At 32.9% G+C, this 16,537-nt stretch overlaps 1 protein-coding gene across 2 annotated transcripts in view; it reads right to left on the bottom strand.

Annotated features, from left to right (window-relative positions):
• Positions 1–16,537, bottom strand: part of Il6st (interleukin 6 cytokine family signal transducer) — a 108,187-nt gene that overhangs the window by 14,228 nt on the left and 77,422 nt on the right. For both annotated transcript variants that reach the window (XM_048800030.1, XM_015497294.2), the window contains 9 exons: positions 15,066–15,144; positions 11,839–12,144; positions 10,521–10,641; positions 7,125–7,291; positions 6,405–6,559; positions 5,078–5,237; positions 2,167–2,249; positions 1,311–1,521; positions 573–755 (listed from right to left, as the gene is read on the bottom strand). In XM_048800030.1, the coding sequence (XP_048655987.1) occupies positions 573–755; positions 1,311–1,521; positions 2,167–2,249; positions 5,078–5,237; positions 6,405–6,559; positions 7,125–7,291; positions 10,521–10,641; positions 11,839–12,144; positions 15,066–15,129 (1,450 nt within the window). In that variant the 5' untranslated portion in view covers positions 15,130–15,144. The remainder of the gene's footprint in view (positions 1–572; positions 756–1,310; positions 1,522–2,166; positions 2,250–5,077; positions 5,238–6,404; positions 6,560–7,124; positions 7,292–10,520; positions 10,642–11,838; positions 12,145–15,065; positions 15,145–16,537) is intronic.

Below are 16,537 nucleotides of genomic sequence, written 5' to 3'. Positions count from 1 at the left end.
GGGCTTGCCCAGCATACGCCAGGCCCTGGGTCCAATCCCCAGCACCGCAAACAACAAAAACAACAAATCAAAAACCCCAAACAAAACACATTATTTTCTGTTCTGTGTTAGCAGTTAAAATTAAAAGGTACAAGGAAACCTGCATTCTGGTTGGACTACCCTAGTCTATGGCTATAAGAAGTTCAGCAAGTCATCCAAAGGCTATAAGGAACTATTTTTCATCGGAAGAATGAAGAGTTAAGTCAGATGCAGAGAATACACAACCAATCAGTACTCAAGACTAGATTATTTTATACTTTTTTACAGTTTTGTGAGTGTTCTTGTGGTGATAAGAATGATATTTGGGTATAAAAAGCCAAAAAGACAGTATTACCCCTATTCTGTCCATAGTTCAGAGAGGTTAAATGTTACTCGTTGATAGTCACACATCTAGTAATTAGTAGGGTTATGCTAAATTGGTTCTTTTCAATGGACTACAATGTGTATAAGCCAGAAAAGAATATGCAAAAGAAAAAGCTGTCTAAATGCATTAGAAAAAGGATATCAACTTAGATGTTTCTAGCCAGGTATACCTCTTAAATAGGTGCGATGCACGGTACTATCTTCTTGCTGCCAGTCTGGGATACAGGGTGATTTATCCGACAGTACACACCATTCAAGTATATATTTCTTTACAGATTTACTTGGAGCAGTCCATTCTACCCAAAGCATGTTATCTTTGGGGAACGCTTTCAGACTTGTTACAGGGTGAGTAGCTTTAAAACAAAGTTTGATGTCAATACAATGAATGAACATTCATGATTTCAAACTTCAATCTCTTATAGTCATTTCTAAATGCAATTTATCATGTTTTGTAGCACATAACATTTATTTCCATGAATAAAAGCCCTTTCTTTTAACTTACATGTCAACTGATCTTTAAAAATTCTTGTTTTCCTTAAATTCATTTAAATATTTTGTGTATTCAAGTTTGTAACAGCAACTTTCAACTTTTTTCTTCTCTGAAAACTACCAATAAACAATATATGCACAGAAACTTCTCAAAACCTTAAATATTTCTAAAATCAGGTTAATCAATCAGAAAATGCTTAAATGAGCTGAACAGCATGCTAAAAAGTCTAAATGAGTTACATAGGGATGGGAAGTCATTCCATGCATTCTAAAGAAATCTGCTTTCTGACTGATTTCTGAAAATACCATCATCTCTGATACTCAGGTAATCTTAATTCATTTGTGTTTTTACAGGATCCTTATCTATACCTAACCACTCTTTTCATCCATGATCCAGACTCCATTTTACAGACACAAACCTTGAAAGTCAGAGGCAGGGATAGTTAAAACGGACGCATCTGATTTGCCAACTAGATTTCTGGCTGTCAAAGTTGCACTATAGCGATCATTTGTGAGGTTTACTGTCAATTTTGTGTCATTAACTGTGTAATTTTGTAAAAGTGATTTCCATCTTGTAAGAGTCACTTCATAATCCAAGATTTTCCCATTGGCTTCAAAAGGAGGCAATGTCTGTAATAAAATATTATTTTAAAAAGTTTCATAAATATTGAATAATTACTTTTTTTATATTCACAAATTCTGCCATTATATCAAACCTCTAAACATTTAATTGGAAGAAACTGGTAAATTTATTGTGCAGTCAGTACTAAAGTAATACCACTATCCACTGGATGAAGAGTAAAAGAATGAAGCTCAACTGAACAAGGGGAAGTATCATTTTTCAGTTAGCTTCCAGTTCTGCACAGAATTCTGCATTATGCTATGTTGGTCTATATTATTTATACTTGGGTATTTTCTCCCTACTCTTTTTAGTAAGATGTACTCATGTACACATATCAATTTACTATAATACATTTTGATTACTGCAAACCTTTATTGCTTTCTATGAGGCACCCTGGTAAATTCAATAAAGTATACAAAAGGGTACCTCTTCTTGTAGGTTTTACACTTTCATAGAACTGTGCTGAAATAACAAATGAGATATTATTTGCAGTTTATGAACTTAATCCCTACATAAAGCTTTGTTAAAAAAATATCAAATGCTTTGCTGATCTTAAGATGAATAAAAATTAAGTATTAAAAAACTTACACCAATAATAACATTAAAATATACTTATAAGAGAGATAAAAAATAGAATTTTTTTTTTTTTTTACCTTCCATATAAGTTGTACAGATCTATAGCCATGAGAATGGGATGGATTTATCCTATACCAGAAACTTGGTGCTTTGGATGGTCCTAAAGAAAACACAAAAATTTAAAATATTTTTATCTGAATATAATAAAATCCTGTAAATTATTCTCTTACTTTGTTCTTAATATTCTTTCCCTTTCATCTCATGATGTGTCTAGCTCTTCACAGCATTTTCCCATCCCATCAAGATATATCTGGGTTTTCCTTTAGACATGGTAATAGCTTGATGATTTAGATAATAATTTTATTTAATTTATTTTTTTGAAATAGGGTCTTGCTATGTTGCCCAGGCTGGCCTTAAACTCCTGGGCTCAAGTAAACTTCTTGCCTCTGCCTCCTAAGTAGCTGGGACTACAGGACAGGCCTATACCACCGAGCCTAGCTACAGATTAAAGAAACTTTTTCTAACCTCAAAATTATAAAGATAAAAATGTGTTCTAAGCAATAACCAAAAGATGTCATTATTTATTTCTTACAATTTCATGTTCTTTATTCTGCTCAGATGCTGCTCTATACATGTATAACATGTACAATCATGTTAATCTCTGTGCTGACAGCCTTTCCCCCAGCCTTCCTGATCTGCCTAACCTCTCTTCTCTGCTTTGTCATTTATAATTGCCTCTTCATGATCAACACATTATTGCTTAACTTATTCTAAATCTTTTCTCATTCTATTGAATACCATATCTTACAATTATAATACTTTTAAAAAATCAGTCAATACTAATGACTTTTAAAAAAGAAAATACAGGCCTGGAGTTGCTCACTGGGCAAGACACTGGGATTGATTCCTAGCACTGCCCCCACCCACCAATAAAAAAAAAACCAGTGTGTGTATACATGATAAAAATCAACTGATACTATTTACTGTTAAATATCAAATTGAAAAATCATACAGAAATACACAAATATATGCCTAAAATATGACTAAAACCTCTAAGTATATAAACATAATATAAAAAGAAACTAAATGTAGTAAATGTCACAAAAGTTTATTGCTTTATGTTGGGATATCAAAGAGATAGAAGAATATAAGTATCAAATACTACCAGGCATGTGGTGCATGCCTATAATACTGGTCAATTGGGAGGTTGAGGCAGAAGGATTGGAAGTTTAAGGCAACCCTGGGCAACTTAACCAAAACCGTGTCTGGAAATTAAAAATGTAAGGGCTGGGGATGTAGCTCAGAGGTAGAATGCTTCCTGGGTTCAATCCTTAGTACCTCCAAAAAAAAAAAAAAAAAAAAAAAAGTGTAAAGTACTAATATAGTAGCCGTCTCTTATCTGCAGAGAATGTATTCTAAGAACCTCAGTAGATGCCTGAACTCTGGACAGTACTGAATTCCATATATGCTATGTTTTTTCTATACATACAAACATGCATAATAATGATAGATTTTAATTTGGAAATTGGGTACAGTAAGAGATCAACAACAATAAATAACAATATGTAGTAATATTAGTTTTTAAACTTATTAAGTGTTTCTCTGGAATTTTCCATCTTGTATCTTTGGACTGTGGGAAACTGAAACCATGGAATGTGAAACTACAGATAAGGATGGATCACTGTAATTAGGTTTAAAAACAATCCTGTATCTGATATTTCAAAAATCTGGTAAGTATAATTATAAGTCCAGTATTCAACAGAGTAAAGTCAGAATCAGAATAAAACCTGAGCAGTGATATCCTGGCCATGAAGATATACGGATACATGGCAAAATAGAGAATAGAACAAACAGGTCAGGAAAGCTGGGGAAAAGGCTCAGCCTAAAAGGTTCAAATAGACATATACACAAGTCTGCTGCAGCACCCAAACAAAATAAAGAACATGAAATTATAAAGAAAAATTTATGGGCCAGAAATATATTCTAACATTAAGAGAAACTAGAGGCTTCATTCTTTAAGCTTAGGAAAAACTTTGTCCAAAGGTTCATAATGTTCTTGGCTTAAAGATCTCTTATCTAAGATTATACACCCTCACCCCAGGGAGATGCATATGCTAACCACACAATAATTTTGCCTGCACTTTGAAGTGCTTCATGAACTTCCCCAAAGGACCCATGTAACTCTAAAGGTCCTAAGAATCTAATTCCTGGTCAAGTCAAAGGAATCAGAGGACTCTCAAATCAGCAAATAGCAAGACTGCTAACCTGGCATTTCTGAGAGCAGAGAGAGTAAATTCTGAAGGGAGAAGGTTACGACATTCTCAATTCACACAATGACCTAAACCTTTAACACAGTTGGAAGCGAAGGGATACAGATAAGCCATAGCTGCTGTTGCTGACAAATAAAGAGTGAAAACTGCAATAGGAAAAGATTCAAAATAAAAAAATCTATACGCCTATAAGCAATCTATTATTGCTTGATGGCCACACAAAAGACTTAGTAATGTTAATGTTTTGTGCAGGAAGTCTTACTCTAGACTTTACACCCTATTGTATTCTACACTATACATCTTCTATTATCCAGGAGGGGGGAAAAATGAAAATCAACCAATTCAGATCCCAGATCACTTCATTTCCAGGGACTTATCAAGTGCTGGTAGAAATAAATGAATGAAAGATATAATATAAATATCTTTTCTCTAGTTAGGGGTATTGCTGGACCACTCTCTCTGAATAAAATGTTCTGCACTTATCAACAGTTAAGTAAAGGTTTTTTGATGGCACTTAAGGTACCTTCCCATGACAGCTGAAGTATAAAATAAACTATCAATAATGCATATTAAATCATCTATCTCAAAATCCTTAAAAAAAGTATGACACTTTATTTTGAATGATCATAAAATAAGAAGCAATGAGATCTGTTATTAAAACCAGACATGATTCACAGACAGAATTCTACTAGCTTTATGTCCTCATTTATTTACTTACTATCTTCATATGTGATCCCATTTGCATCTTCACTCCAATCACTCCAAAATCCCTTACCATCTTCCTTCATACAGCGAACCCTAAACACATATTCTGTAAAAGGCTTAAGGTCCTGGACAGTGAATGAAGACCGGGTAGATGCTGTATCTTCAGGAGGAATCTGAAAATAAAGCAAATTCAGCAACAACAGGAACAAATCGCCAACAAATTGTATACAATTTCAGAAAACAGTAAGACTAACAAATTAAATTCAACCTCTGAGGAGAAATAAATGCAAGTCAAAATTAGTAAATTTTATTGGATTTAATTTCTTTCCTTCTCCCTTCTTCCTCTTTTTCCCTTCTACTCAGGATCTCAGTATGAAATAGATGGTACACCCCAGTTAGAATGAATTCAAGGAGGGTTATGTAAAAGAACTATGGTCAAAAGTATAGGGATTTCTTAGTGCAGTTAACACTCTGGAGCTTATAGCTATTACCACCTCTAAGGCCACAGGGAAAAGGCAAGGCACCAAAGTCTGAAAGAAGAGGATCAGATAGAGAGGGCTGCCTTGATGGGCACAACCTTAGGTGGAGAAAGCAGGGGAAATAAACATGCTGATCTAATTTTTCTTTTATCCCTTCTCTCTTTTGCCAAGCCCCTTCACCACCACCCTTAGCACCCACCACAGAAGTTGGCAAACTTTCTATAAAGGGATAAATAGTAAATTATTTGACCTTATTTATTTTTATGTGGTGCTGAGGATCAAACCATCAAACCCAGTGCCTCAAGTGTGCCAGTCGAGTGCTCTACCTCTGAGCCACAACCCCAGCCTGTAAGTTATTTTAGCCTTAAGTGCCAGAGAGTCTCTGTTGCAAGGGCTTGACTCTTTCCATTTTTTGCATAAAAAGACAGTATGTTAACGAATGAGTGTGGCTGTGTGCCAATAATACTTTATTTGCAAAATCAGATGGCAGGCTGAACTTTGTTTGCAAACTGTAGTATGCCAACACCTGTTCTACCTTCATCCTTGTAATCCATTTATTTTTGTTCCTCTACTTAATTTGCTTCTTATTACTTGTGTTCCTTTTACCTACCATCAAAAATGCTCTTTCCTGTCACCCTTCATCACTTCCATATTTCATTTAAAGGTTACTGTACACAGCATAGCTGTATTTTTCTATCTGGATGTCTTCCTGTTTGCTCTTGTTAGAAATAAAGACCTACAACAGTTGTTAAGCAAAATATTTCACATAACCAGAAAATCAGACATTCAGAAAATGATTGAGACTTTTAGGTTAGAGGGTTCAAAAAAGACTATTTGAATAAATAGTAACTTTCAATTTACCTGGCTCCAAGTTGAGGCATCTTTGGTCCTATATTGAATGTTATATTTCAGTCTTATCACACTCTTAATACTTGGATTGATCCAGGATAATTTTAAGATACTGGACAGTTCCTCTGAGTTGCTCACTGATAAATTACGTGGTGGATTAGGCTTCACTAAAGAATAAAATAGAATCTGATGTTGATCACATTTTACTTTTACAATTTCAAAAAGAAAATCAAATATACTCTTTTTATATTTTTCTTTATTTTACATGATTCACTTATTTTTAGCACATGAACTAATTTCTCTGAAAATGGTATTGTGATACATTATAAAATGGAAAGAAGATTTCTAAAGAAACTAGTTTTCCTTGTCAGTTTAGTATATTATGTTTTTCAGGTTCAGATATCAAAAGCAAGTAAATGTTTATGATAAATCAAAAGTTTGAAAAGAATAACAATGGAACATGTATACTGTGATTGCAACAGTATAAAATGTTAAGAGAATGGGACAAATACAAAAAGATAACATTTGAAGTGAAAATAGTTGTTAGTATGGTTAGATTATGGTTACTTTTCTTTTCCATGATTATATTTAATATTGACGATATAATGACTTTGTAAAAATCACTATATTAATTAAATAAATGCTTGTTTCTACATTAATTAAAATCTGAAAAAAATAACTGATAAATCATTATTTAATCTACAAAATTCTCAAATTCAGTTTTATAACTACCTTTATCTATAGGATCAAAATTGATATGGTCTGATGTAACGTTCCCCAGGGCATTCTCTGCTTCTACCCAGACTTCAATGTTGACAAAATACACAGGAGAATAGTCAACAAGGCATGAGTTGGGGGTGTCAGGTTTTGTTTTACAATCATCAAACTTCTCTGTTGCCCTAAATTAAAAAAAAAAAAAGAAAGAAAGAAAGAAAGAAAGAATTAGTCATTAAAACTAGGTTTGAAAAAAGTAGTGAAAAAAGTTACTTGAAAAGAAATTGATGAGACAGATTGTGCAGCAGCAAAGTTTACACTTGTTTTAGTTTATAACTAAAATCAAGTAACTTTTCTTAAAAATAAGCCTGCTTTTCTATAAAACTCTATATCTTAAGACAAAATTATTTTCAAAGTTTTAATCAAATAATACTGTATTTTAGAATTTTATGCTCTATTTCTTATTGATCCTTCTCCAAAAATTATCAGTTTCCTTGTGATCCTAGTACAGTAAGTAGTCCTGCTCCATCCACAAGGGATACAGTTCAAGACTCCTCAGTGTGTGCCTGAAACTTCAGACAGTACTAACTCCTATCTACAGTATGTTTTTACTCATTATATATACATACATATATATACACACACACACACATACATACACACACACAAGTTTAATTTATAAATTAGGCATAGAAGAAATTAATAATAGCACAGAAAAATTAGAACAATATAATATAGTTATGTGAATATGGCTCTCAAAATATCTTACGGTACTGATCTTTCTTGTGATGATGTGAGATGATATAATGCCCACCTGATAAGATAAAATAAGGTGAATGATATAGGCATTGTGAGGCAATCTTAGAATATTACTGTCCTTCTGACAATAAGCCAGAAGAAGAATCATCTTTTTCAGAAGATCATAGATAATAAAACCATGATGATGTCTGGAGCAAATGATGTCAATAGTTGGGGATCCTTGATAGTTGGAAGTACCCCCAACCCTGAAACCTTTTGGGAGAACATTATAATTGGAAATTGTTGTCTCTTTTTAACTCATCAAAGTGTTGCTAGAGAATGTAATCCTTTGGTGATCATAAAAGTGCTTTTAATTCCATCTGGGGATTATATTACATAATTTTGTTCTTTAATGTCTGTGCAATTCAAAATAGTTTAGCAAATTTCAGAAATGTTTACATTGCTGGTTCTGTTTCAGTTTCTTCTTCATCTTTTTCCTTTGTAGAGGAATGAACAAGTTCTTCTAATTCCTCATTTGTTAATACATCTCAATGGCCTTCAATATTGTTTTTTACTTCTCTAGCAAGCACACTGGCAAATCCTTCTCCACCAACTTGTACTGCTATATAAAAGATTTTCCAAACTTCCATGAGAATCCTTTAAAATCATTTACAACTTCACTTGATAAATTTTTTTAGTGGGTATTTATAGTTTCTGATTTTCTTTTTTTTTTCCATACTGAGGTTTGAACTCAGGGCCTTGCACATGTGAGCCAAGTGCTCTACCAGTAAGCTATATTCCCAGCTGTTTTTTTTTTTTAAATTCTGAGACAGGGACTCACTAAGTCTCTCAGGCTTGAACTTAGTGATGTAATGGGATGTAATACGGTTCAATATCAGATGCATTGTACTCAGTCATAAAAATTTTTCACAAGAGTGTATACTGTATTGTTAAATTATGTGACATTTGGTAACAGGCAAAAATAATCTCTATGGTGAAGAAATTCAGACAAGGAGTGGCCTCATGGGGTGGAGTGGTGACTGGGATTGACTGAGAAGGAGCATGAGAGAACTTTTTGGGAGTGTTACTAATGTTCCACATTTTAGGTCTAAGTTGTTCTTGACAAAACTCACTAAAGGATGTACTTCAGATCGGTGTTTTTCACTATCTGTAAATTTTACCTAAAAAACAAAATCAAACCTGTAAGCAAATACTGAATTCAATCATGCAAACACTGAAAAGTTTAAGGATTAAAAAACACCCATGCCTGTGCTTTGAAATGTGTTAACAAAAAGAGATGGATTAATAGATGAAGAGAAGGAGGCATAGATAAATAGATAAGGCAAATACAGAAAAATGTTAATTATAGAATCTAGATGATTTTTCAAACTTTTTTATGGTTAAACAAATAATTTAATCATGTATATACTAAAATGTTTAATAATAAAAACTACTAATGCCTATACTTTGAAATGTATTAACAAAAAATACGAATTGACAGATCTATATATCTATCAATCAAATAGAAGGATGTATATAGATAAATAGATGTGTAATAAAGCAGATACAAAAAATGTTAATTGATAATGGGTATATATGAGTATTCACTATAAAATTCTTTCAACTTTTTTATGTTTGAAACAAGCCAACAAGGAGTTTTTCTTTCATTTAAAAATTTTCTTTTGGTGCTAGGGATTGAACCCAGGGTTTTACACACTGAGCTATAAATCCTCAGTCCTTTTTTAATTTTGAGACAGGGTATCACTAGGTTGCCCAGGCTGGCCTCAAACTTAAGGATCCTTCTGTTTTAGCCTCCTGAATAGCTGGAATTACAGGCACAAGCAACCACACCCTAATGGTAAACTTTAAAAAGAATGAATAAGGCTGATAACACCTGAAATCAATGCTCAATTCTAATATCAGATAAAAATTTCAATAAAACACTATGAAGTAGTTCTTCATGGAAGTATATCACTCCTATGAAATAGTTTCTGGGGAAAAAATAATCAAACCCAAATTTGATTAAATCTGTAGCTCTTGGCACTTTTTAGTGAGGAGAGAATATGTTCAATGAGGTATAATAGTTTTCTTAATAACTGAATTATAAGGAAAAAAAATCGAGAAGCAGATAGAACCTATGGTTAAGAGAGACAAATATCAATTTGCAATGTATACAGCTTATTTGGATCTCAATTGAAACAAATATAAAACAGACACACACACACAAACACACATATATACACATACACATATACATTCCATGAGATAGCTGAGGTAATTAATACTAATTAAAAAACTGAGCATTTAAAATACTTTAAATTATTTTGGTATAACAATGGTATGTGGTTATGTTTTTTAAAAGGCCTTGTCTTTTAGAGCTATGTACTGAAATATTTATGAATGGAATATGTCTGATGTTTTCTTGGAAACAATATGGGGTAGAATACACATAAAGTAAGATTGGTCACGAGTGCTATCATTGTTGAAGTGGGGTGATGGGTGCACATGGGGATTTATTATAAAATTCTTTCTACTTTCATATATATTTGAGATATTCCAAAATAAAGTTATACTATTTAAAATTTTGGATTCAATATTACTGCTTGATAAAATAAAACTTCCAGTAATAATGTCTAATTAATACATCCAACATAGGACAAACTTAAAATAAATTACCATTCAGATTTTAAAGTGAAGTTTGTTTCCAAGTATGTTTCCCTTCCAGGATCCCACTGACACATCATTTTTCTTCCTTCATTCACAATGCAATTCAAGTTTTTAGGTTTTTCTGGGGGAACTAAAAGGAAATGATCATTTAAAAAAATTTTATATCCACAAACATTGTCCAATTTATATACCCCCTTAGATAGAAAAACAAACCCAAGACAAAATTGTGGACATAATGAAAGACTGGTGACTAAAAAGTTAATTTCTTTCTATTAAAAGTCAATTTTATAGGTAGTAATACATATTTTATATCATAGCTGTCATTAACTAGTTTGTTTCACATTAATTTTCTACATAAAAATCAACTTTCATGGGCTAGGGATATAGCTCAGTTGGTAGAGTGCCTCACATGCACAAGTTCCTGGGTTCAAACCTTAGTACTACCAAAAAAAAAAAAAAAAAAAAAAATATATATATATATATATATATATATAAACTTTCATTAATAACTGGATTAAAAAATCAATAATAACAGGCAATTAAGTAGAAGCAAAATAATTCATTTATATTTTTGTTCTTACTATTTTCTCAAACTCTATTGGAAGAAAAACAAATGCTGAAATTTTAATGGTTGGAATGATCTGCAAATTTGGTAACCTGCTTTTGGACCATAGTTAACATTCTTTTCTTTTGTAAGATGGGTTGAAGCCAGGGGCATATAACCACTGAGTCACATCCCCAGCCCTTTTTAAAAAATATTTTATTTTAGAAACAGGATCTCGCTGAATTGCTTAGGGCTAGCTACCTCAGCCTCCAGAGCCACTGAGATTACGGGAATGTGCCACCACGCCCAGCATAGCTTACATTCTTTACTATGTGTATTAAGAATTGTAATGCAAAAAAAAAAAAAAAAAAGAAGGGCTTTCTCCAGTATTTGTTTACTACCTTCAGGGAGCTGCTTTACATATGCATTTTCACAGCAATTAAAGAATACTGGAAGTTACTATGAATATATTCACAGACTTCAAAATCAACAATAACTATTTTTGGGGGGTCAGGGTCTCAAGCCAAAATATTTTTCTAGAAAACTGGAAAAATGCTTGACTTTCATGAAACAAGAGAAAATCTCTGTTATTCTTTAGGATATCTGAATATTAATGAAATGTAGGTCCTACTTCTATGCTTATTTTTTTAAGTATGTCCAAAAGTCACTGAGCCCACAAGTTACCCCATTTCATAAATTTAATTCTAAAGGACAACACTAAAACTGTAGTTTAATAGTCATGACAAAATCAGAAATATGACAAAAACAAAAAACAAAACTTACATCCTGAAAGAACTGTAATTCCATAAACATTCTGCTCAATTTGTCCGAATGTAAGAATGTTGCAAGTAAGCTGAAGATTTGGTGAAACTACATTTGTAAAGGTAACACTGGCTGCTGTTCTGTTTATGATGGTATATTGTTCCTTAGGAACAGTTAGATGGTTTGTTTTCCAGATAATGTAATTAGCATTTACATGAAAATAATCCATACATTTTTCCTTTAGCACACAAACTGCAGTGAAATTAGAGCCACGTTCTATTATTGGAGATTCAGGGTTGATGTGACCACAGGGATCCAGAAGTTCACCTGAAAGAAGGAACAAAATTTTTTAAAACATAAAAATAAACTGGGCAAAAGATGTAGTTCACTGGTAGAATGCTTTCCTAGCATGTTTAAGGGCATAGGTTTGGTCCCCAGAACTGTTAAAAAAAAAAAAGAAAGAAAGAAAGAAAGAAAAAAGTTTTTCTGGTACAAAATGGTTTCTGGCTGGTGTCACTCAATGTGATTTCTTGAATTTTCACTAAAATATTCCCTAAAAAAAAGAAACACAACTAAAAATGTGGTCTGAATTTAATGCCTAAATTTGTAAAGAAATACACAAATTAACAAACCGGATTAAGAAAATCTATACATGCTTCAGCTCATATTATAATATCCGAGCTTTTTCTGACTGACTGCAGCTTGACTCATATTTGTCCACCATCTGTCCTGTTCCTTGATTTGAACAGATCTTAATTAATTCTGCCTATCTCCAGAAGATAGGCAATGGTAGTCTCCTTTCTCCAGTTCTGAATGCTGCTGGGAGAAAGAGTGGTATAGATGGGGTACAGAAAGACAGAAACACATTATCCATGTAGCAAAATGTGGTCAAAAAAAGGAAATAGTAAGGGGGCAACAAAAACAGAATAGAACTAGATGACCAAATATATTAGTTTTAACAATAAATGTAGGGAATAGAATTTCCTATTTCTTTAAGGAATTCTTATTAGTCTTAATAAATGTATTAGTTATATTTAATGTAAATGTATTAGAAATTACATTTATTTACATGTGTTAGAAATGTATTAGTTTTAAATGCATGGGATAAGATTTCCTAATAAAAAACAAAAAATTAGATTGGGTCAACAAATAAAATGTGCCAGCTATGGCAGCACACACCTGTTATCTCAACTACTTGAAAGGCTAAAGCAGGGATTGCAAGTTTGAAGTCAGCCTAGGCAACTTAGTGAGATCCGTGTCAATAAAATAAAATAAAATAAAATAAAAGGGCTGGGGATATAGCTTAGTGGTAAAGCACCTGCCTACCATGCATGAGGCCCTGGGTTCAATCCCTAGTGTCAAGAGAAAAAAAAAAAAAACCAACTAAAAATTCTGCTGAAAGATTAGAATAGGCTAAACTAATGAACCAAATTTGCAATGGAGAAAGTATCTCTTTAGGTTTTTTCCTCCTTTCTTCTTTTTCTTAAAACGGTGCTGGGGATCAAACTTAGGGCCTTACAACATACACAATTCATGTGAAAATAATCTGAGAATATTTGTTCATTACTAGCTTAACATGAAACATTGCTATATAACAGAGCCACTAGTCAGACCATGTCTACTTCAGGTACTTTTTAAAATAAAGTGTATTTTATTCAATCATTTTTATAATAATATACCATAACTATCCTTTTTATAATGCTTACTGTGAGCTGGGCACTAGCCTATCTTCACAACATACCTAGAGTTAAGGATCATTATTTTCTCTACCTTATAGACAAGAAAATTTGAGGCACAGATTAAATGAGTAGTCAAACTACTATATCTCTTAAGATGGAGAACTGGGGTGGTAACATGATGAGACACAGGTAACCAAGAAAAGAAGCAGGAGGGCAATGAGCATGTGCAGGATTAGAAGCCACATCCTAAAACAAATGATTAGGATAACTGGCTAAGTTTAGTTTGGGAAAGAGGGCCTAGAGACACAGAAAAGTGGTCCTTCAATACTTGAAAAGCTGAACTGTTGGGAGAGAAAACAGGTATATTCTAAATAAATAATTAATGGGGAAAATACAAAAAAGAAATTTGGGTTCAAGAATAAGAGAAGTTATGAACTGGGGATACAGCTCAGTTGGTAGAGTGCTTGCTTCACATGTACAAGGTCATGGGTTCAATCCCCAGCACCATCAAAACAACAACAAAAAAGAATAAGGAAGGTTAAATTGGATGTGATGGTGCTTGCCTGTAATCCCAGCTACTTGGGAGGCTGAGTCAGGAGGAACACAAATTCAAGGCCAACCTGAGCAACTTATTGAGTCCTGTCTCAAAAACTAAAAAGGGCTATGATGTAGCTCAGCAAGTGGTAAAGTAACACTGGGATCAATCCCCAATACTGCAAAACAAAAACCCAACAATAAGGAAAGTTAGCTGAGGGTATAGCTCAGTGATACAGTGCTTGCTTAGCATGTGCGAGACCCCGGGTTTAATCCTCAGCACCACCATCTTAAAAAAAAAAAAAAAAAAAAGTAAGGCCTTTCTAAGAAAGAAAGATTTTCCACCTAAACTTTCTGTCCCCAAAGAAGCTGTACTGATATGATTTGGAGAGGGACTGATTTCTGATTTAAAGCAAGCTTTCTTAAACTATCTTGATGAAAGATCAGTATTTCCTTTATTCAATCCATCACTGACTACACTTTTTGTTTGCTATGTTCACTAATCCCGTGCTGGGATGTCATGGCTACACCAAATTGTTAAAAGAGTTTCTAAATGTGTGTTCTTTATTTCTGCATTTATCTCACTATGGACCAGTAATGACCAGTTCTCAGATGGGCATCAGGCTATGAACTATAATTTAAATAGTACTATTTCAGCTATCTCTTCATTATAGTAATGCAACCACACTACTCAGAGACATTTTTGGCAATTAAAGAGTGAATTGCTAAGATTTAACATATTTTTCTCTTTTTCTTTTAATATTTTCTTTTGCTCTCCCCACCTTATAGTTACTGTAAAATAACTAAATAACATTTATGATTACTGAATGAGAACTTACATAAAACAAATCATCAAGAATATTTTTTATTTATTTAAATCATTTTAAGGCAACATTATACACTCGATAACACTAGAAAGAATAAACACATAAGCATAATAATGTATTATTGAACATAAGCTTAATTATATAAGTATATAAAAACACATAAACCTAATTTGTGGAGATAGAATGTAGGGCATTTCATTAACCTTACCTATAGATTCAGTTGTGAGGAAAATAAGCAAAGCGTTCACTAGCCAAATCTGCAACGTCAACATCTTGCACAGATATTTCTGTAACACACACATTTAATATTATTTTTAATATTTTTTATATACACATAGTTTAAAACAATTTTTTTGTTTCCATTGTGTAATTGTTTTCTAACTGGTGGTAAAACTCTTATAAGAATGCAGAAAGCTAGTCTTCAAGATATTTTTCTTTATTTCTGCTTAAGTTATTACATAAAATGACTGAAAAACATAATTTATACTTTCAGCTTAAGAGACCAATCCTGTTTCTATATTTTATGAAGTTTAACACATCAGTAACTGAGATTAAGAACTTCAGAGACACAATTTCTTCAAGGCAAAACCCACTATTAGTAACCTTAAAAGACACTTAACAAGTGAAAAAAGAGTTTATAATTTATAACGTGACCAAAAATATTCCCTAATATATGAAAAATGGCTATAAATCACTAGAAAATTCTAACACCTACTAGAAAAACAAGGAAAAATATTTGAAAGGCAGTTTATAGGAAAGGAAATATAAGTAAACAAAATGTATGAAAGACACTTTCAAACTCACTGGAAATGAGGGATGAAAATTAAAAATACCCAGATAAGAATGAAAAATTAAGCAGCCACTTTATCAAGTTAAAAGCACACTCTAAGGCTTGAAATTTCTACTTCTAAGAATGTACCTAGAAAAATTAAAATACATGTCTACATGAAGACATAATTAAGTGTTCATAGCTTTATTCATAATTGTCTCAAACTGGAAGTAACCCAGAACAGTATTCAGCAATAAATGGGAATGCATTAGCAATACATGCAATAGTATGAATGAAGCTCAAATGCATTATGCTGAATAAAAGAAGCCAGATACAAAAGGCTGTACTATATAATTCTATCTATAGTAAATTCTAGAAGTAGCAAAACTAAGGTGATAGGTGGCAGATCAGGGGTTTCCTGCATTGAAGTAGAAAAGGGACAAAATAAACTTTTTTGAGTGATAGAAATACTCTATGTCATGATTATGGTGATGGCTATAAGATGCTATACATTGGCCAAAATTCATTGAATTGTGTCAAGAACTGCAAAGGTTCTGAGGTGAGATTTTTACCTTATGTTTGAGCTAACAAGTTAGCCTGCCAGAGTTTCAGGGATACTGGCAAAAGATGAGACTTCTTAAGTCAGAGACATAAGACTTTATTACTCTTAACAACAGCAGTCATCAGAGTACTTTTTAAAGTGCAGTACTTTTTAATGTGCCAGATATTGGAGCCCCAATTCCCACAGGGTATTGTGAAGAGTCAGGTGGCACCTTACAGGAGAAAGACCAAGCTTAAGAAACTCAAATCTTTAAAAAATGAGCAGGAAACATGCTTGATATTTACTCTGGAGGGAGACATTATCTCTGTCTTCTAATGCTATAAGAAAACCTGCCCCCCCCCCCCCCCCC

This window comes from Marmota marmota, unplaced genomic scaffold (genome assembly GCF_001458135.2).
Source record: "Marmota marmota marmota unplaced genomic scaffold, marMar, whole genome shotgun sequence".
NCBI lineage: Eukaryota > Metazoa > Chordata > Mammalia > Rodentia > Sciuridae > Marmota > Marmota marmota.
This window is presented reverse-complemented; position numbering and strand designations above follow the sequence as displayed.